Consider the following 16054-nt stretch of genomic DNA (forward strand, 5'->3'; position numbering starts at 1 on the left):
GTCATGGAATAAATTTGGGTCATGTGACGGATGCCAAAAAAACATGGTCTCAAACGGACCCTTCTCGCCTACCTGAACACTCTTCGTCGAATATGGTCTATTTTTAGACATGAAGGAAATGACCTAACTTTTGCTAGTAGGCGGGCAAGACCATCATATTCATCAATGCCACGTTTCAATGAATTCCAACAGCGCATGCAAGTTGCATCACGTTCAGCCATGTGTTTGACAATTTTTTCAGTGAGAAAACTCTAGAACATGCAAGAATTGTCAAAAAATGATTTTTTTTTTGACATGGTGCTTTGAATTGGCTGTACAAAGCTATGAACAAACGCGGGCTCTCAAACAGACTGTATTAGCCTAATCAAACTCCTTTCATTGAACATGGTCTATGTTTGGATATGCATCAACTGAACACAACTTTTGCAAGCCAGTGGACATGCCCATGGTAGGCATTTATGCCGACTTTGAACGAATTTCTACACCATGTGCAAGTTGCGTCACGTCCGACCATTTTTCATCGAGAAAACTTCAAACAATACAAAAATTGTCAAAAACTGAAGCAATTTGGCATGGTGTTTTGAATTGGTCATCCAAGACCAAGAGAAAAGAATTTGAGCCATTTTAAGGATGTCAAGAAACGAAGTGCTCCCAGACATACCCTTCTCGCCTGCCCAAACACACTCCGTTGCACGCAGTCTATTTTTTGACATGTATGAAATGGATATTTTCTCAATTTTTTGTTTTCTTTCTGATTTTTTAATTCCAAATTTGTTAGTGTTTTTTCTTTTCTTTTTTTGACCATGGAAACTGTAGGAGAGGCTCCTACTGCAAATGTATCAATAAGGGTATAAGTTACATATTGCATCTATACATGGGGCATCAAACACCACTCTGGGTGTGGTAGAGACTAAGCAAGTCCTTCTAGGAAGGAGCTAACAAAAGCTTTATTCTCCTCAGATGTTCTATATCCAAGGTTGCTAAAATCAAACGTAAATCTGTTTTTCCAAGAAGCAACCGTGGGAGCAATGTGTCTGAAGTAGTTATTGTTCCTTTCTTTCCATAAGCTCCAAGCTGTCACCAGGAAAACATCAGTGAACAACGATGGCAGCAATGTTAGTGTTTTTTCAATAAATGTTCAGAAATTTAAAAGTGTTCATGTTCAAAATTTAGGTTTCTCTTTTTTCAAAGTATGTATTTTGACATTCTGAGTGATTTTGAAAGACATGAATATTTTTTTCAAATTTCTGTACAAATTTTTTAATTACAAATATTTGTAAATTTTGAAAAAAATAAAAAAACAAATATTTTGAAAATTATGAACAAATGTTAAAAGCGCAAACTGGTTTGTGGACCTTCTAGAAGGTTCATGAATCTTTTTTTTGTTCTTTTATCTTCTTTTCTGTTACTTTTTTCTTCTTTTTTCTTTTTACAAATTGCAAAGTTCGCAAAATGTTAAACATATTTAATGTTTTCATTTTTCTCAAAAGTACTCGAAAATATCTAATTTTGTTCACAATTTCAGAAAAATCGTGTTTTTCAAATTCATTCAAATTCCCAATTAATTCATGGATTTAAAGAAATGTTTGGAGTTTCAAAATTCTCTTCATGTTTTCAGAAATTGTTCTCTCTTTCAAAATAGTTCGGAGCTTCAAATTTTTCGTGTTGTCATTGTTCTAGTTTTCCAAATTCTTTGAAATTTCAAATTTTGTTCTCATTTTTAAAAAATTCTCAGAATTCAGAATTGGTCAAAGATTGTCCGTGTTTTCGAAAAAATTGTTCGCTATTTCAGAAATGTTCAGACTTATTTTGCTCGTCTTCTAAAAAAATGTTCGTAATTTGAGCTTTTTTCTCATTTTTCAAAATTTGCTCATAATTGCAAAATGTGTTCCATTTTTTCATAAAATTGTTCGCATTTTAAATTGTCAGAATGTTGAATAATGTTCACGTTAAAAAAACTGTGTTAAGATTTTTGAAAAAAATCATTCAAATCTGCTGCTTTGTATTTTTTAAATATACCACAGTGCTAAAACATCAAGAAAGGTTGTTCAGTCTAGTGGTTTGGATTTTTGCTATCAGCACAGGAGGTCCTGTGTTCAAGTATTTTTTACATGAGATGATTAGTATTTACAGAGACTCCCCCACCCCACCCCTCGCGTCGTCCTCCCTAGGGTAACCGCGTTTGGTGCCTCGCGTTTGTGGAGTCCCTTTGGCGTTTTCTGTGCAGGTTTCAGATCCAGCCACGCGTTGGTCTCCGGTGGTGTTTTGGCAGTCCCGGCGGGTTGGCGTCCTCGAGCCTGGGCGAAAGCGGATTGGGTTCTCCTTCCCGACTACACCAGCGCGTTGGTGCCAACTACGGCTAGTTCATGTGCACCTCGGTCCTAATCTGCGCCACGTGGCTCGGCAGCTTCTTCCTTTTGGCAACTCTCCCGGCTGCTTACCCTCTTTCATCTCTCTCCTTTGGTGCCCGCGGTGCAGGTGGCTTCTATGTGTTCCGGCATGTTGTTGGTTGTTTTTAATGGTTGGCCCGAACTCGAGCCCAACCTCTCGAGTGAGCATCTCTACACTTCAAGGTACGGCGTCTTCGAGCCTAGGCAAGGGGAAAGGACACCCTTCGGTGTTAAAGAAGGCATTTCTTGTGTCATCTCTAGTTCCTGGTTCAGTCATGTGTCCGACCTGTGCAGGCGGTTGCATTACCTCGTAGCTTCTTTCGTAGTCGTTTCAGGGGCCTAGGTGTAGGGGGCTTATCCTCAATCAGCTGCATTTTATTATAATTTTCTGTTTACTGGTTGTAGGTGTAGTGTTGTAAGTTGTTCTTATTTCTCTCTTGTATCTTTTAGCCGTTGCTTTGTTGGTGGCCTTGGTCTTGTACTTCTGGCCGGTTGATGGCTTTATTAATTTAAAATTAGGCTCCTTTTTAAGCTTCGTTCCAAAAAAATAATATCTTTTACATTGTGAGGGGGTTGAACTGAAGTTTTTTTTCTTTTCTAAAACCATACCCCCGCAAGCATACGTTACTTGTATTTATATGAGTAAGAAAACCGTACATACGACATAGATAGCAAATGTACAAATACAAAAATACAGGAAAGATACAAGCCATAGAGCTGGCCCCGCCATACATTCCTGCAGAACCATTAGTGACACAGGTGAGAGAAGTCTTCACACCAGATGCATGCATGTGATGCTTCTCTCTTCAATTATTGTCCTATCAACAAGTTGGAAAGTGGTGCATGCTGTCCACATTATTTGGTTGGAATCATTTGTAGTAACTGACCATTTAGACACCATCTACACTGGATTGTCGAAAGAAGATTATTAAACACAGAAGAATAAACTTCACCGCACTTCCACAGCGGGAATGCTAAAACGATCTCCATTTGCCGTTGATAGAACCGATATTTTTTGGTGATCTAAGCTCTAGAGGGTTGAGAATTGAGTTTTCACTTGGGCCGCTGCATCATGAAGAGAACTGATACAGGAGCACCTCTTCAGAATTTTCTTGCAATAACATAGGTGATACATTCCACACATAGGTGCCCGGTTTCTGGTTTTCAATTTGTCCAAAATATGAAACTGAAGTAGTAATGGAATACAATTGCAAATAAATGAGGAGCATCAGTAGCTCTGGATTCCTGCAGAACCATTTGTGAGAAAAGCCTTCAGAGCAGATGCATGCATGCCATGCTTCTCTCTTCAATTATTGTAAGTTGGAAAGTGGTGCACTCTGTTCACATTATTTGGTTAGAATCATTTGTAGTAACTGAACAATTAGACACCATCTACAGTGGATTGGATGGTCTAAAGAAGATTATTAAACACAGAAAAATAAACTTCACCGGGCTTACACAGTGCCAATGCTAAGCGATCTTAAGAACATTCAGTTGTAGGTAAAACAGAGTATCTGGCCACATATAGAATTATGAAATCATAAAAATATACTCACAATAGTGATGTATGATTGCAAATAAAACAAGTTGCAGGGGCCACCCATCGACAGTCCTTCTCTCCAACAACCGCACAGGGGAACAGAGCACACGCCATATTTGTCTCCAAATAATTGAGAGGCCGCCAGTAGGTACCTGCCAGTCAATATACATCTCAGATCTGAATTTGCTTGCATCCTCTCTCCAGCAACCTCACTTTCCCATACCAAGCAGAGCCTTCGACGCGTGAGAGATCTGCACAAGGCCGGCGACAAATTTGGGCGTTGGTAAGGTGAATGCTCTCCTCCATCCTTACCTCTGGTTTTGCTCTTCATCGGTTGTTCATCTTCTTTTTTCTTAGCTGTGCAAAACATCCATATCTAAGAAAGTAAGTAAATAGAAGGGGGATTACTTGGTTTGGAGCTAGGAGACGTGCTTTGGAAGATAACAAGGTTGTTCAGTGTTCTGTCAGTGCCTAATTGCTTTTCTGTTCTTTCATATGCTGCAGTTTCCTATTCCTCCGATCTGCAAGACCATGGCAGAGTCACTCCTTCTCCCTCTAGTGCGCGGCGTGGCTGGCAAGGCTGCAGATGCACTTGTCGAGACGGTGACCCGCATGTGTGGCCTCGACGACGACCGTCAAACGCTCGAACGGCATCTACTAGCCGTCGAGTGCAAGCTGGTCAACGCTGAGGAGATGAGCGAGACAAATCGCTATGTCAAGAGCTGGATGAAGGAGCTCAAGTCCGTCGCCTACCAGGCTGACAACGTGCTCGACGACTTCCAGTATGAGGCACTGCGCCGCGAATCAAAGATTGGCAAGTCCACTACCCGAAAGGCACTCAGCTACATCACGCGCCACAGCCCGCTGCTCTTCCGTTTTGAAATGAGCAGGAAACTCAAGAGCGTCCTCAAGAAGATCAGTAAGTTGGTTGAAGAGATGAACAGGTTTGGCCTGGAGAGTTCTGTCCGTAGGGAGGAGCAACAACATCCTTGCCGGCAGACGCACTCAAAACTGGACGAGACTACCCAGATCTTTGGAAGGGAAGATGATAAGGAGGTGGTGGTGAAGTTGCTGCTGGACCAGCAGGATCAGAAGAAGGTGCAGGTATTGCCCATATTTGGGATGGGTGGTCTTGGCAAGACGACTCTTGCAAAGATGGTGTATAATGACCAAGAGGTCCAGCAACATTTCGAGTTGAAGTTGTGGCACTGCGTGTCAGACAACTTTGATGCCATTCCTCTTTTGAAATCCATCATTGAGTTGGCTGCAAATGGAAGTTGTAACATGCCTGACACGATTGAGCTGTTGCAAAAGCGACTTGAGCAAGTCATTGGCCAAAACAGGTTTATGCTCGTGCTTGATGATGTATGGAATGAAGATGAGAGGAAGTGGGAGGATGTCCTGAAGCCTCTTCTGTGTTCTGTTGGTGGACCAGGAAGCGTCATTGTTGTCACAACTCGAAGCCAGAAAGTGGCCTCTATAATGCAGACCCTTGGAACCCATAAGCTAGCATGTCTGAATGAACAAGATTCATGGCAATTGTTTGCACAGAAAGCATATAGCAATGGTAAAGAGCAGGAGCAAGCAGAGTTGGTCAGCATTGGCAAACGTATTATCAACAAATGCAGGGGGTTGCCTCTTGCTCTCAAGACAATGGGCGGATTGCTAAGTTCATATCAGCAAGTACAAGAATGGAAGGCCATCGAAGAAAGTAATATAAGGGATACTGTTAGAGGGAAAGATGAGATCATGTCTATTCTAAAGTTGAGCTATACACACCTATCATCTGAAATGAAGCAATGTTTTGCATTCTTAGCAGTTTTCCCCAAGGACTATGTGATGGACAAGGACAAGTTGATCCAACTATGGATGGCAAATGGTTTTATTCAAGAGAAGGGAACGATGGATTTGATACTCAGAGGAGAATTCATTTTTGATGAGTTGGTTTGGAGGTCCTTCCTCCAAGATGAGAAAGTGGTAGTAAAATATGCTGGCAAGTTTGGTAACACAAAATATGAGACAGTTCTATGTAAAATGCATGACTTAATGCATGATCTTGCAAAAGATGTCACAGATGAATGCGCAAGTATAGAAGAATTGTCTCAGCATAAAGCATTATCAAAAGGTATTTGTCACATGCAAATGTCAAAGGCTGAATTCGAACGAATCAGTGGGTTATGCAAAGGCAGAACATACCTCCGCACTTTGTTATCTCCTTCAGAATCATGGGAGGATTTTAACTATGAGTTTCCAAGCAGATCACACAAGGATATTAAGGAGTTGCAACATGTATTTGCGTCAGTAAGAGCATTGCATTGCTCCCGCTCCCCTTCTCCAATTGTCATTTGCAAGGCCATAAATGCAAAACATTTACGGTATCTTGACCTCTCAAAGTCTGACATCGTTAGGTTGCCAGATTCAATATGTATGTTGTATAACCTGCAAACACTGAGGCTCATAGACTGCCATGACTTGCAACAGTTACCACAAGACATGGCAAGATTGACAAAGCTCATCCATCTTTACCTTTCTGGTTGTGAGAGTCTCAAAAGTATGTCTCCAAACTTTGGTCTGCTGAACAACCTTCACATATTAACAACATTTGTTGTGGGTACCGGAGATGGCCTTGGAATAGAGCAGCTCAAAGACTTGCAAAACCTTAGCAATAGGTTGGAACTATTGAACTTGGACAAGATAAAGAGTGGGGAGAGTGCAAAAGAAGCCAATCTCAGCCAGAAGAAAAATCTAAGTGACTTGTTGTTCTCTTGGGGCCAAGAAATAGATGATGAGCCTAGAGATGTGGAAGAAGTGCTTCAGTGTTTAGAACCTCACAGTAATATCCAAAAACTGGCGATATGCGGATATGTTGGCCTAGAAATAACACAATGGATGAGAAAGCCTCAGATGTTTGATTGCTTGAGAGAACTCAAAATGTTTGGCTGCCCAAAATGCAAGAGTATCCCTCTAATATGGTTCTCGGTCTCTCTAGAGATTTTGGTCTTACAGTGGATGAATAACCTGACTACATTATGCAATAACCTTGATGCGGAAGCCGGAGGATGCATCACCCCTCTGCGGATTTTCCCAAGGTTGAAGAACATGAGGTTGATTGAGTTAGCAAGCCTGGAGATGTGGGCAGAAAATAGTATGGGAGAGCCTAGTTGTGATAACCTGGTAACATTTCCAATGCTTGAAGAGCTAAGGATCATAGATTGCCCCAAGCTTGCAAGTATTCCAGCGATCCCCGTTGTCAGCAAGTTGAGCATAGTTGGAGTTCACGGTTGTGCAGTCGGTTCAGTTTTTATGTGTATCCGTTTGGGTTCCTGGCCATTTCTTGCTGAGTTAACTCTTGGGTCTCTAAAAGACATACCCATGTTGCCTCTAGACCCCCAGCAAAGCCAAAGTCAAAGACCTCTTGAAAAGCTTGAGAGTTTGACTCTGATAGGGCCCAACAGCTTGATCAGAAGCTTCGGATTGTCCGAATCACAACTTATGGTTTGGAAATGTTTTCGGTTCGTGAGAAATCTGAAGATATATGGTTGCAGCAATCTTGTCCGCTGGCCAACAGAGGAGCTCCGGTGCATGGATCGCCTCCGCTTTCTGAGTATCACAAATTGTGACAACCTGGAGGGGAAAAATTCATCGTCTGAGGAGGAAACCCTTCCGCTGTCCCTGGAGGGTTTGACGATCGGAAACTGCCGCAGTGTAGTAGCACTGCCTTGGAACCTTGGAAATCTTGCCAAGCTGAGGCGTCTCAATGTGAGTTACTGCAGGAGCCTGAAAGTGCTGCCTGATGGGATGTGTGGCCTCACTTCTCTGAGGGAATTATGGATTTGGAATTGTCCAAGTATGAAGAAATTCCCGCATGGTCTCCTAGAGCGGTTGCCAGCTCTCGAACACTTGAGCATACATGACTGCCCGGAGTTGGGAACACGATGCAGAGAAGGTGGGGAGTATTTCCACTTGCTCTCCTCTGTCCCACGTAAAGACATTTCGCGATGACGGCGCCATGGAAATCCAGAATAATAGCTGTGAAGTAAATGGGCATACGCGTGAGTCCCCTCCCCTGATAAATAATCAGTCTCCGTTGTGTGTAAATAAAATAAATGTTAATCGATGGTACCTGCAACTGCAGGTATGAATCTCTGAAAGCCTCCGCATTATCAAAAGGTATTTGTCACATGCAAATGTCAAAGGCTGAATTCGAACGAATCAGTGGGTTATGCAAAGGCAGAACATACCTCCGCACTTTGTTATCTCCTTCAGAATCATGGGAGGATCATCTTTATAAGTTTCCAAGCAGATCACACAAGGAAATTAAGGAGTTGCAACATGTATTTGCGTCAGTAAGGGCATTGCATTGCTCCGGATCCCCTTCTCCAATTGTCATTTGCAAGGCCATAAATGCAAAACATTTACGTTATCTTGACCTCTCAGGGTCTGACATCGTTAGGTTGCCAGATACAATATGTATGTTGTATAACCTGCAAACACTGAGGCTCATAGACTGCCGGCAGTTGCAACAGTTACCAGATTGACAAAGCTCATCCATCTTTACCTTTCTGGTTGTGTGAGTCTCAAAAATATGTCTCCAAACTTCCGTCTGCTGAACAACCTTCACATATTAACAACATTTGTTGTGGGTACCGGAGATGGCCTTGGAATAGAGCAGCTCAAAGACTTGCAAAACCTTAGCAATAAGTTGGAACTGTTGAACTTGGACAAGATAAAGGGTGGGGAGAATGCAAAAGAAGCCAATCTCAGTCAGAAGCAAAATCTAAGTGAGTTGTTGTTCACTTGGGACCAGAAAATAGATGATGATCCTAGAGATGTGGAAGAAGTGCTTCAGTGCTTAGAACCTCATAGCAATATCCAAAAACTGGAGATACGTGGATATCATGGCCTAGAAATATCACAATGGATGAGAAAGCCTCAGATGTTTGACTGCTTGAGAGAACTCAAAATGTTTGGCTGCCCAAAATGCAAGAGTATCCCTGTAATATGGTTCTCGGTCTCTCTAGAGATTTTGGTCTTAGAGAGGATGGATAACCTGATCACATTATGTAATAACCTTGATGCGGAAGCCGGAGGATGCATCACCCCTCTGCGGATTTTCCCAGGGTTGAAGAAGATGAGGTTAATTCAGTTACCAAGCCTGGAGATGTGGGCAGAAAATAGTATGGGAGAGCCTAGTTGTGATAACCTGGTAACATTTCCGATGCTTGAAGAGCTAAAGATCAAAAATTGCCCCAAGCTTGCAAGTACTGCAGCGATCCCCGTTGTCAGCAAGTTGAGCATAGTTGGAGCTCACAGTACTGCAGTCGGTTCAGTTTTTACAAGCATCCGTTTGGGTTCCTGGCCATTTCTCGTTAGCTTAACTCTTGGGTCTCTAGAAGACATACCCATGTTGCCTCTGGACGCCCAGCAAAGCCAAAGTGAAAGACCTCTTGAAAAGCTTGAGAGTTTGACTCTGAAAGGGCCCAACAGCTTGATCGGAAGCTCCGGATTGTCCTGCCAATATCAATGCGTTTGAGAGTCACGAGCCATTGCAAAGAATTTATTTTTGCCTTCCTCCACGGAGATTCTTATGAACTGCTTCCGATTCCAATCTTTGTGTACGTCACTGTTTTTGTGTGTGTGTGTGTAGACAACCAGTCTGTGTTATAACAGTAAATATTCTTTTCAGGTAGATAATAAATAAACTTCTTCCACACAATGGCGATATCATACATACTGGTGATGGGATTGTTCCAATTTCCTACAATGCACATAAGATAAGAATGGGAGTAATAATCTGACCTCAATCGTGATTGCGCCTTCCTTGAGTTGGTGCCTTTGGGAGCCTGACATGAACAATCCTGATACTACTAGTAAAGAGCAGAGACTAGAGCAGATTTATTCATCTGTTGTCCACAAGTAATCATCACCCACCAAATTAACTCTTGCATGGAATTAAGGATAGCTAGTATTTATTCAGTGACCACTTGTAATCCGGCAACCAAAGCATGGTGATGTATGCGTCCATGCCGAGCCGGGCTCCTTCCTCACCACATCCAGGCGCTGACGAAGCAGAGATGCACGCCGTGGGCAGCAGAGTCTCTTCCTTTTTCAAATATGGATTCCACAACTCTTTTGCATTGCTACGATTCCCCTAAAGTAAATATTGTTGCTTCATCTCTACTGGAGTACTTCCTGTAACTGTTAAGTGGGAGTTGTGAACATTTGGTACTAACTGACGCCAAGCACATCCAATTTTGGTTTCAACTTGCCAATGATTTCAGGTTTGGGAGAGTTAGAAACTTAGAATCCGGACAGGCTTTCAAGACCATGAGCAAAGGCAGAGGAACCTGAATTCTGATGCCACCGTCTCATACAGCAGATCCATTAGAGACCATGAATGGCTTCAGTTAAAAAATCTGACCACAAACTTGGACTTTCCTCTTGCCTTAGAATCAAATTGATGGAGGCAAATCAACTGAGCCTGCATGGATAAATACAGAGATCGCTTAAACGAGACTGCTGCTTAATCTGATGCCACTAAAGAAAAGAAATGGTTCTGCGGATAATAACATGGATTGCTCACACGATGGCTCGATGTACGTACCTGCAGCTGCCTGCCTACCGGGGTCCGGATTTCTGCAAGCCGACCGACCTACCGGCCAGAGCGCACGCTACAGCGACGAGCGGCGGTGGTTCATCTCGATTCTCGAGGGTGGAGCTAGCGAGATGCGGAGTGGGGGAGAGCTAGCCACAAAGATGCAGCGTCAGTACAACCACTATGGTCAGGATCTGGATGGATTGATGGACCCAATGGACACTAGCAGAGGGCTGGGCTGGGCTGGGCTGGGCTTCATTGGGTCGCTGGAGAAGGATTTTAGAGATAAATAAAGCCACTACGTCGACGATAAAATAAACTTCTATTGTACTTGTATAAAGTAAAATCCACGAAGGAGAAGCCCCTGATGACTTCTGGGCAAAAAGTTCATAATATAAAGTCAAATTGGTGTGAACAGCAAGTTGTACCTCTATAGCAATAATTGGTGTAAATTGATCATGTGCCTGTTGCCTAGTTGAAAACCCTTTATAGTCGGTATTAGTGTAACCGTTCACCTGTTCACGACATTCCTTTCATGAATCGTATACTCCAGGAGACCATTGGGACCACACGTCAGGTAAGAAAATGTTTACGTGACGTGTTTTTACCGAGGATGATGTAGCTGCTCTCGGTATAGTTAAACCGAGTGACGGCACCGTCAGTTCCCGATGGCAATGCCACATGGCTTCTCTTTGCCGAGAGTAACGCTCGACGTTTGCTCCGTTTGCTGTTCGGCTCATGTTCGCGGTGAGCCACTGTCGACAAAGGGACGTAGTTTTCGTGAACACTTGTTTGCCGAGGGGGGCTCTCGGCATATATTTGTTTGCCGAGAGCCCGTGATTTGGTTCTCAACGAAGAGCCTTACACTCGGCGTATAAAAAAAATTCAGTAATGACCCCATATAAATAAGGCAAAAATGAACCTCTGGTTTTATATGCTTTTGGCTACTCCCTTTATAAAGAAAATAAAAAATATTTAGATCATTATTTTAATGATCTAAATGCTTTTATATTTTTTTATGAAGGGAATACATGATTCTGTTGTGTGTCGGGTACAGCAGCGAGAACAATAGATAGTATGATATAGGCATATAGCGATTGTGTAACCTTTCTTGGTTCATAAACTTTCTTTTTCCAAAATAGTTCAGAAACTTTTCCGAAATAGCTTAGAAACGTCAGACTATTGTTTCACTACAAAATTAATGATGTTTTACAATCATTCTCATCCCTACGTTTGCAACCTAACGGTTAATAATGGTCGTGTCATCTGTTTTTACTCATGGAGGTGTGCCCAGTTTCTCAATTATTTATTTTTCGACGATCATAACAGCAGAAATTTAACAATTTATACTGTTGGTATGAAGAAAGCTGGTGCAAAAATCCTTTCCATGCATCGTGCATAATCTAACTTCTCTCAAATTGAACAATCTATTTACCTCTTAACTCTTGACGTCACTGAACTAATTCACCAAAATATGAAATTTTGTTATATAATCTAGAATTTTATTGATATATAGCAAAAAGAAGGGGTTGCCAGGTCTCGTCTAGCTAGTACGCCATGGAACAAGTGACAGTCTCGCCTATTGCTGCAGAACCGTTAGCTACACAAGTGAGAACAAGTCTTCAGTCTTCACAGTAGATGCATACATGTCTCTCGCTTATATATTGTCCCATCTGACAAGTTGGAAAAATAATGCATGCTCAAAGTTGGTTATTGTTGTGCAATAGTTGGTTGGAGTCACTTGGCATGACGGTACAGAAAATTTCCACACGAATAGTTGGTTGGAGTTGTTTGAAGTAGAAAGTAAAGAACGAGAGAGATGGATGAAAGATGATTCATTAGTCTTTATTAATGATAGAAGTGGGTATTTATATCCGGGCGGAAGTATACATGTTACTTGAGAATTAAGTAACTTGAGGTTAACTAAGGACAAAGTTATTACATAGTTTCCTTGAGAGTCAAGGAAGTGTATGGTTGCTTAAGGACTAAGTAACCTATCTAAGAATTAACTTTATCCTAACCAACTTAATTAATAAGCAGCTATTCTATTCTTAACACTCCCCCTTGTACAACGCCTCTTCTTGGGTATATCCATCATCTTGACAAATTCTTTGAGTAATGTTGAAAATCTCCTCGAAAAACCCTGTGGAAAAAATATGAGGAGAATTGTGCACATATGTTGCTAAAACTCCTTTAAACCCAGTGGGAAAAATAATAAGGAGAAAGTAATGCAACATATAATGATTATTGTCTCTTGATAACTCATATGAGAAAAACCTTTGAAGAAAGAGAAAACTCATTGGTGAGTGTAGAGAACAATTAATATGTCTTGAGTACTTCCTTTAAAAACCGCGATAGGGAAAATAGAAAGTATGAGATATGATCTTTGAGAAGCTATTGCCTCAACTAAGAACCATCATGAGAAACTTTGAGAGAAAACTCATAAGGGAAAAGAGTGCAATCATACATGCCATTGAAAACTCCTTTAAAACCCAGTGAGAAAAATATAAGGAGAAAATGATATGGCATATATAGACACTTGTGTTTATATTATCTCGTTAAAAATCTTTTATGAGAAACCATTAGGGGAAACTCATCAAGGAAAAAAGAGTATAATATATGCAATCTGATGATTGTTAATAGGTTATAGTTTGGGAGAATACTCCCCCCCGAACTTTGCAAATATGGAGGATGTCTCATACCAATTCCATTGACATGAACATGAGATTGTGTATAGTCTGTTAGATTATAATATTATTTTGTTTGCAAATTATTTCCTCACTTTTTTATAATCCGTGAGGATAAGTAATTTCCGAGCAATGTAATTTATGATATTGCTCTTCATATAACCTGTAGGTATTAAGTAACACAAGTGGAAGTATCTTGATAAATCAAGTTAGGTGATTCTCATGAATCTCAACAACATGATTTTGAGTGTGGTTAACCATTCTACTGAGTTATGCATATTTTCAATGCTTTTAGATAAAGCAAGTATGTCAGAATGATAACTGGAATAACCATTAAAATCCATTTGGATGACTTCCATGTGAAGGATATTCTAGCAAATTCAGTCATTGATATGACGTCGTTGGGATCAAATAAAGAGCCAATGTCATTATATCATATCATGGTCATATCTTGTATTTCCTGATGGAATTGTCCAAGATTTATTGTGAGCTTCAGATATAGGATGATATTCCATATATCAAGCATGTACCTTTTGTTGTGGGTTGCACTCTAAACAAACATAGAAAAACATGGTGTCACGCGTGACATAGTTTGTAATTATATGAGTGCTTTGATATTAGTGAGATAGAACTTCGCGTCTTTATTTCACTTCATTATCACCCCTAGGTAACAATATATTTGTACCCGATCGGGGCAGTATGACCATACATGTCATTTATTGATATGATATATCCAAATCAAACTTCTCGTATATGTTTTGGATATATGTAGACTGATATGTATTCTTGAGAGAATGCTCAAGTTTGTAAACTTAAACTAAATTTGGATGAATCCAAATTTTCCGTCTTGAGATGATTTTATGTATGTTAAGGTCTTGTAGAGACATTGATGACGAAATCATCGATATACACAGAGGTGATGTAAGGAAATCAAATTTTGGGATTCCTTTATTAATACATAAACAATTATCATCCTTTGAGTAATGCTTTGAAGAAGGAACTCATTTAGTCGGTAGTACCATATGATCTCCGATTATTTTAAGCCATAGAGTCACTTCTGAAATTTTACACAAATATGTTGCGATTTATTTTGGATTTGGAATTGTAAGGCCTTCAAGGACTTCGTTATAAATTTACAAAACGAGTAACTCATATGAGTATGTAGTTATTGCATCCATTAACTGCATGGATAATATTATTTGTACTGCTAATGATATTTATTATCGAAACTTAATTCCACTCATACCAAGAGTGTATGTTGCATCATAATTTGTTGTCGGGTCTCTGCGTGAACCCTTTTGCTACAAGCATCGCTTTCTCACCACCTCATTGACTTTATCTATAAATGAGAAGTTTTTAGTATTCCTTATGGGAGATACTTATGAGTAGTAGGTATTACTGTGGTAAATACCACTCTTTGCTGAGCGAGTGCTATTCTTCATTACTTGCTTCCACCCAAGCCGAGCTTCCTCTTCTTCTTCTTTGCTTCCACCCAAGCCGAGCTTCCTCTTCTTCTTCTTTGCTTCCACCCAAGCCGAGCTTCCTCTTCTTCTTCTTTGCTTCCACCCAAGCCGAGCTTCCTCTTCTTCTTCTTTGCTTCCACCCAAGCCGAGCTTCCTCTTCTTCTTCTTTGCTTCCACCCAAGCCGAGCTTCCTCTTCTTCTTCTTTGCTTCCACCCCAGCCGAGCTTCCTCTTCTTCTTCTTTGCCCCTGGGCGACCCCTAGTCGCCCCAGTGCCATTGGAGGGGGGAGCTGGGTTCACCGCACGGAGGCTGGTAACGGCGGGGAGGGGATGGTGCATGCGCATCCGGTTATTGTCGTTGTTGTTGCATGCTAGGCAGAGACCGGCCCGAGCGAGCCGGGGAACAGCTGCGGTCCCGACGTCGGGTTGGGGAGCGAGACCACCGGCGAGAGCTCCGCCACGTCTCCGGGGAAGGGGAGCGGGAGCGTCTGGGATGGCCCTCTCGGTCCAGGGGAGCGGAGGGGGGGGGGGGGGGGGGGAGCAATGCTCCAGGCGGGGACGCGAGCGGCGCTCCCGGGAGGAGAGCTGACAACGAAGGTCATCTTCGCAGCGCATGGTGTCGGGAGAGGGGCGAGGAGGATCGCGCCGATCATCCAGCGGACGCTTGTTGCAGTCCTCGTCGTCCCCCCATTTGTGCGGCATCGGAGGCCGGGGGAGCGCCGGAGCAGGGGGGAGGTGCGGCGACGACGGGACGGCTAGGGACGGGAGTAGGGCAGCGGGAGCTGGGGGAAATGAGGAGTCGGGAGGTGGGGGAAGCCGGCAGGCGGGCAGATCGGCCGAGGAATCGGCCAAGCAAGGAGGGACCGCGCCGGCCCAAGCCCCAAGGAGGGGGCGTTGGCCACGGCCTGTCGGTGTCCCGCCAAGTGGCCCATGTCGGCCCGGTAGCACGTTAGGCTACGGCTCAGCCCGCGGGTCACGGGGGAGCAGCGAGGGTCTCCCGCCTTACCACAGCTGTCACCGCGCCAGGAGCTAACACCGACGAAGGGAGCACGGCGGGACGGGGCTGACCGCACAGACGTCTCGAGGTGCATCGCAGCGTCAAGGAGCCGAACGCAACGATGAAGGGGCGGAACGGGGACCGGTTGCCGGCGAGGAGAGCAGGAGCCAGGAAGGGAAACGGGCCATGCGGTGGGGAAGCTTGCCAGCCGCCAGCGACTGAGGTGGGCGGAGACCGCCACCAACGAGTGAAAAGGGAGTGATGTCAGCCTGTACAACATTTCCACAATAATAAACCAAGCCTCACACGCTTTCCGACTGCCTTTTTTTCTGAGCGAATGCTTCCTTGCACAATTATTGGTAGTAACTGAACGATTAGACACC

The 16054-nt window shown here is 42.8% G+C and overlaps 2 protein-coding genes across 3 annotated transcripts; both read left to right on the plus strand.

Annotated features, from left to right (window-relative positions):
* Positions 1-3377: 3377 nt before the first annotated feature.
* On the plus strand, positions 3378-8261 carry LOC123409821 (putative disease resistance protein RGA1). Of its 2 annotated transcripts, none has more exons than XM_045102694.1 (2): positions 3378-4218; positions 4435-8186. In XM_045102694.1, the coding sequence occupies exon 2, from the start codon at positions 4462-4464 to the stop codon at positions 7930-7932; it is 3471 nt and encodes a 1156-aa protein (XP_044958629.1). In that variant the 5' UTR covers positions 3378-4218; positions 4435-4461; the 3' UTR covers positions 7933-8186. The 2 variants fall into 2 exon arrangements, 1 of the variants encoding a protein (XP_044958629.1); XR_006612907.1 differs by lacking the exon at positions 3378-4218 and having other exon boundaries at positions 4225-7982; positions 8066-8261.
* Positions 8262-8363: 102 nt separating this feature from the next.
* On the plus strand, positions 8364-9646 carry LOC123409823 (putative disease resistance protein RGA1). Its single transcript, XM_045102695.1, has one exon. It carries the CDS (start codon positions 8516-8518, stop codon positions 9461-9463), a length of 948 nt encoding a protein of 315 aa, XP_044958630.1. The 5' UTR covers positions 8364-8515; the 3' UTR covers positions 9464-9646.
* Positions 9647-16054: the final 6408 nt, after the last annotated feature.

Source organism: Hordeum vulgare, chromosome 7H (assembly GCF_904849725.1).
Source record: "Hordeum vulgare subsp. vulgare chromosome 7H, MorexV3_pseudomolecules_assembly, whole genome shotgun sequence".
Lineage (NCBI taxonomy): Eukaryota > Viridiplantae > Streptophyta > Magnoliopsida > Poales > Poaceae > Hordeum > Hordeum vulgare.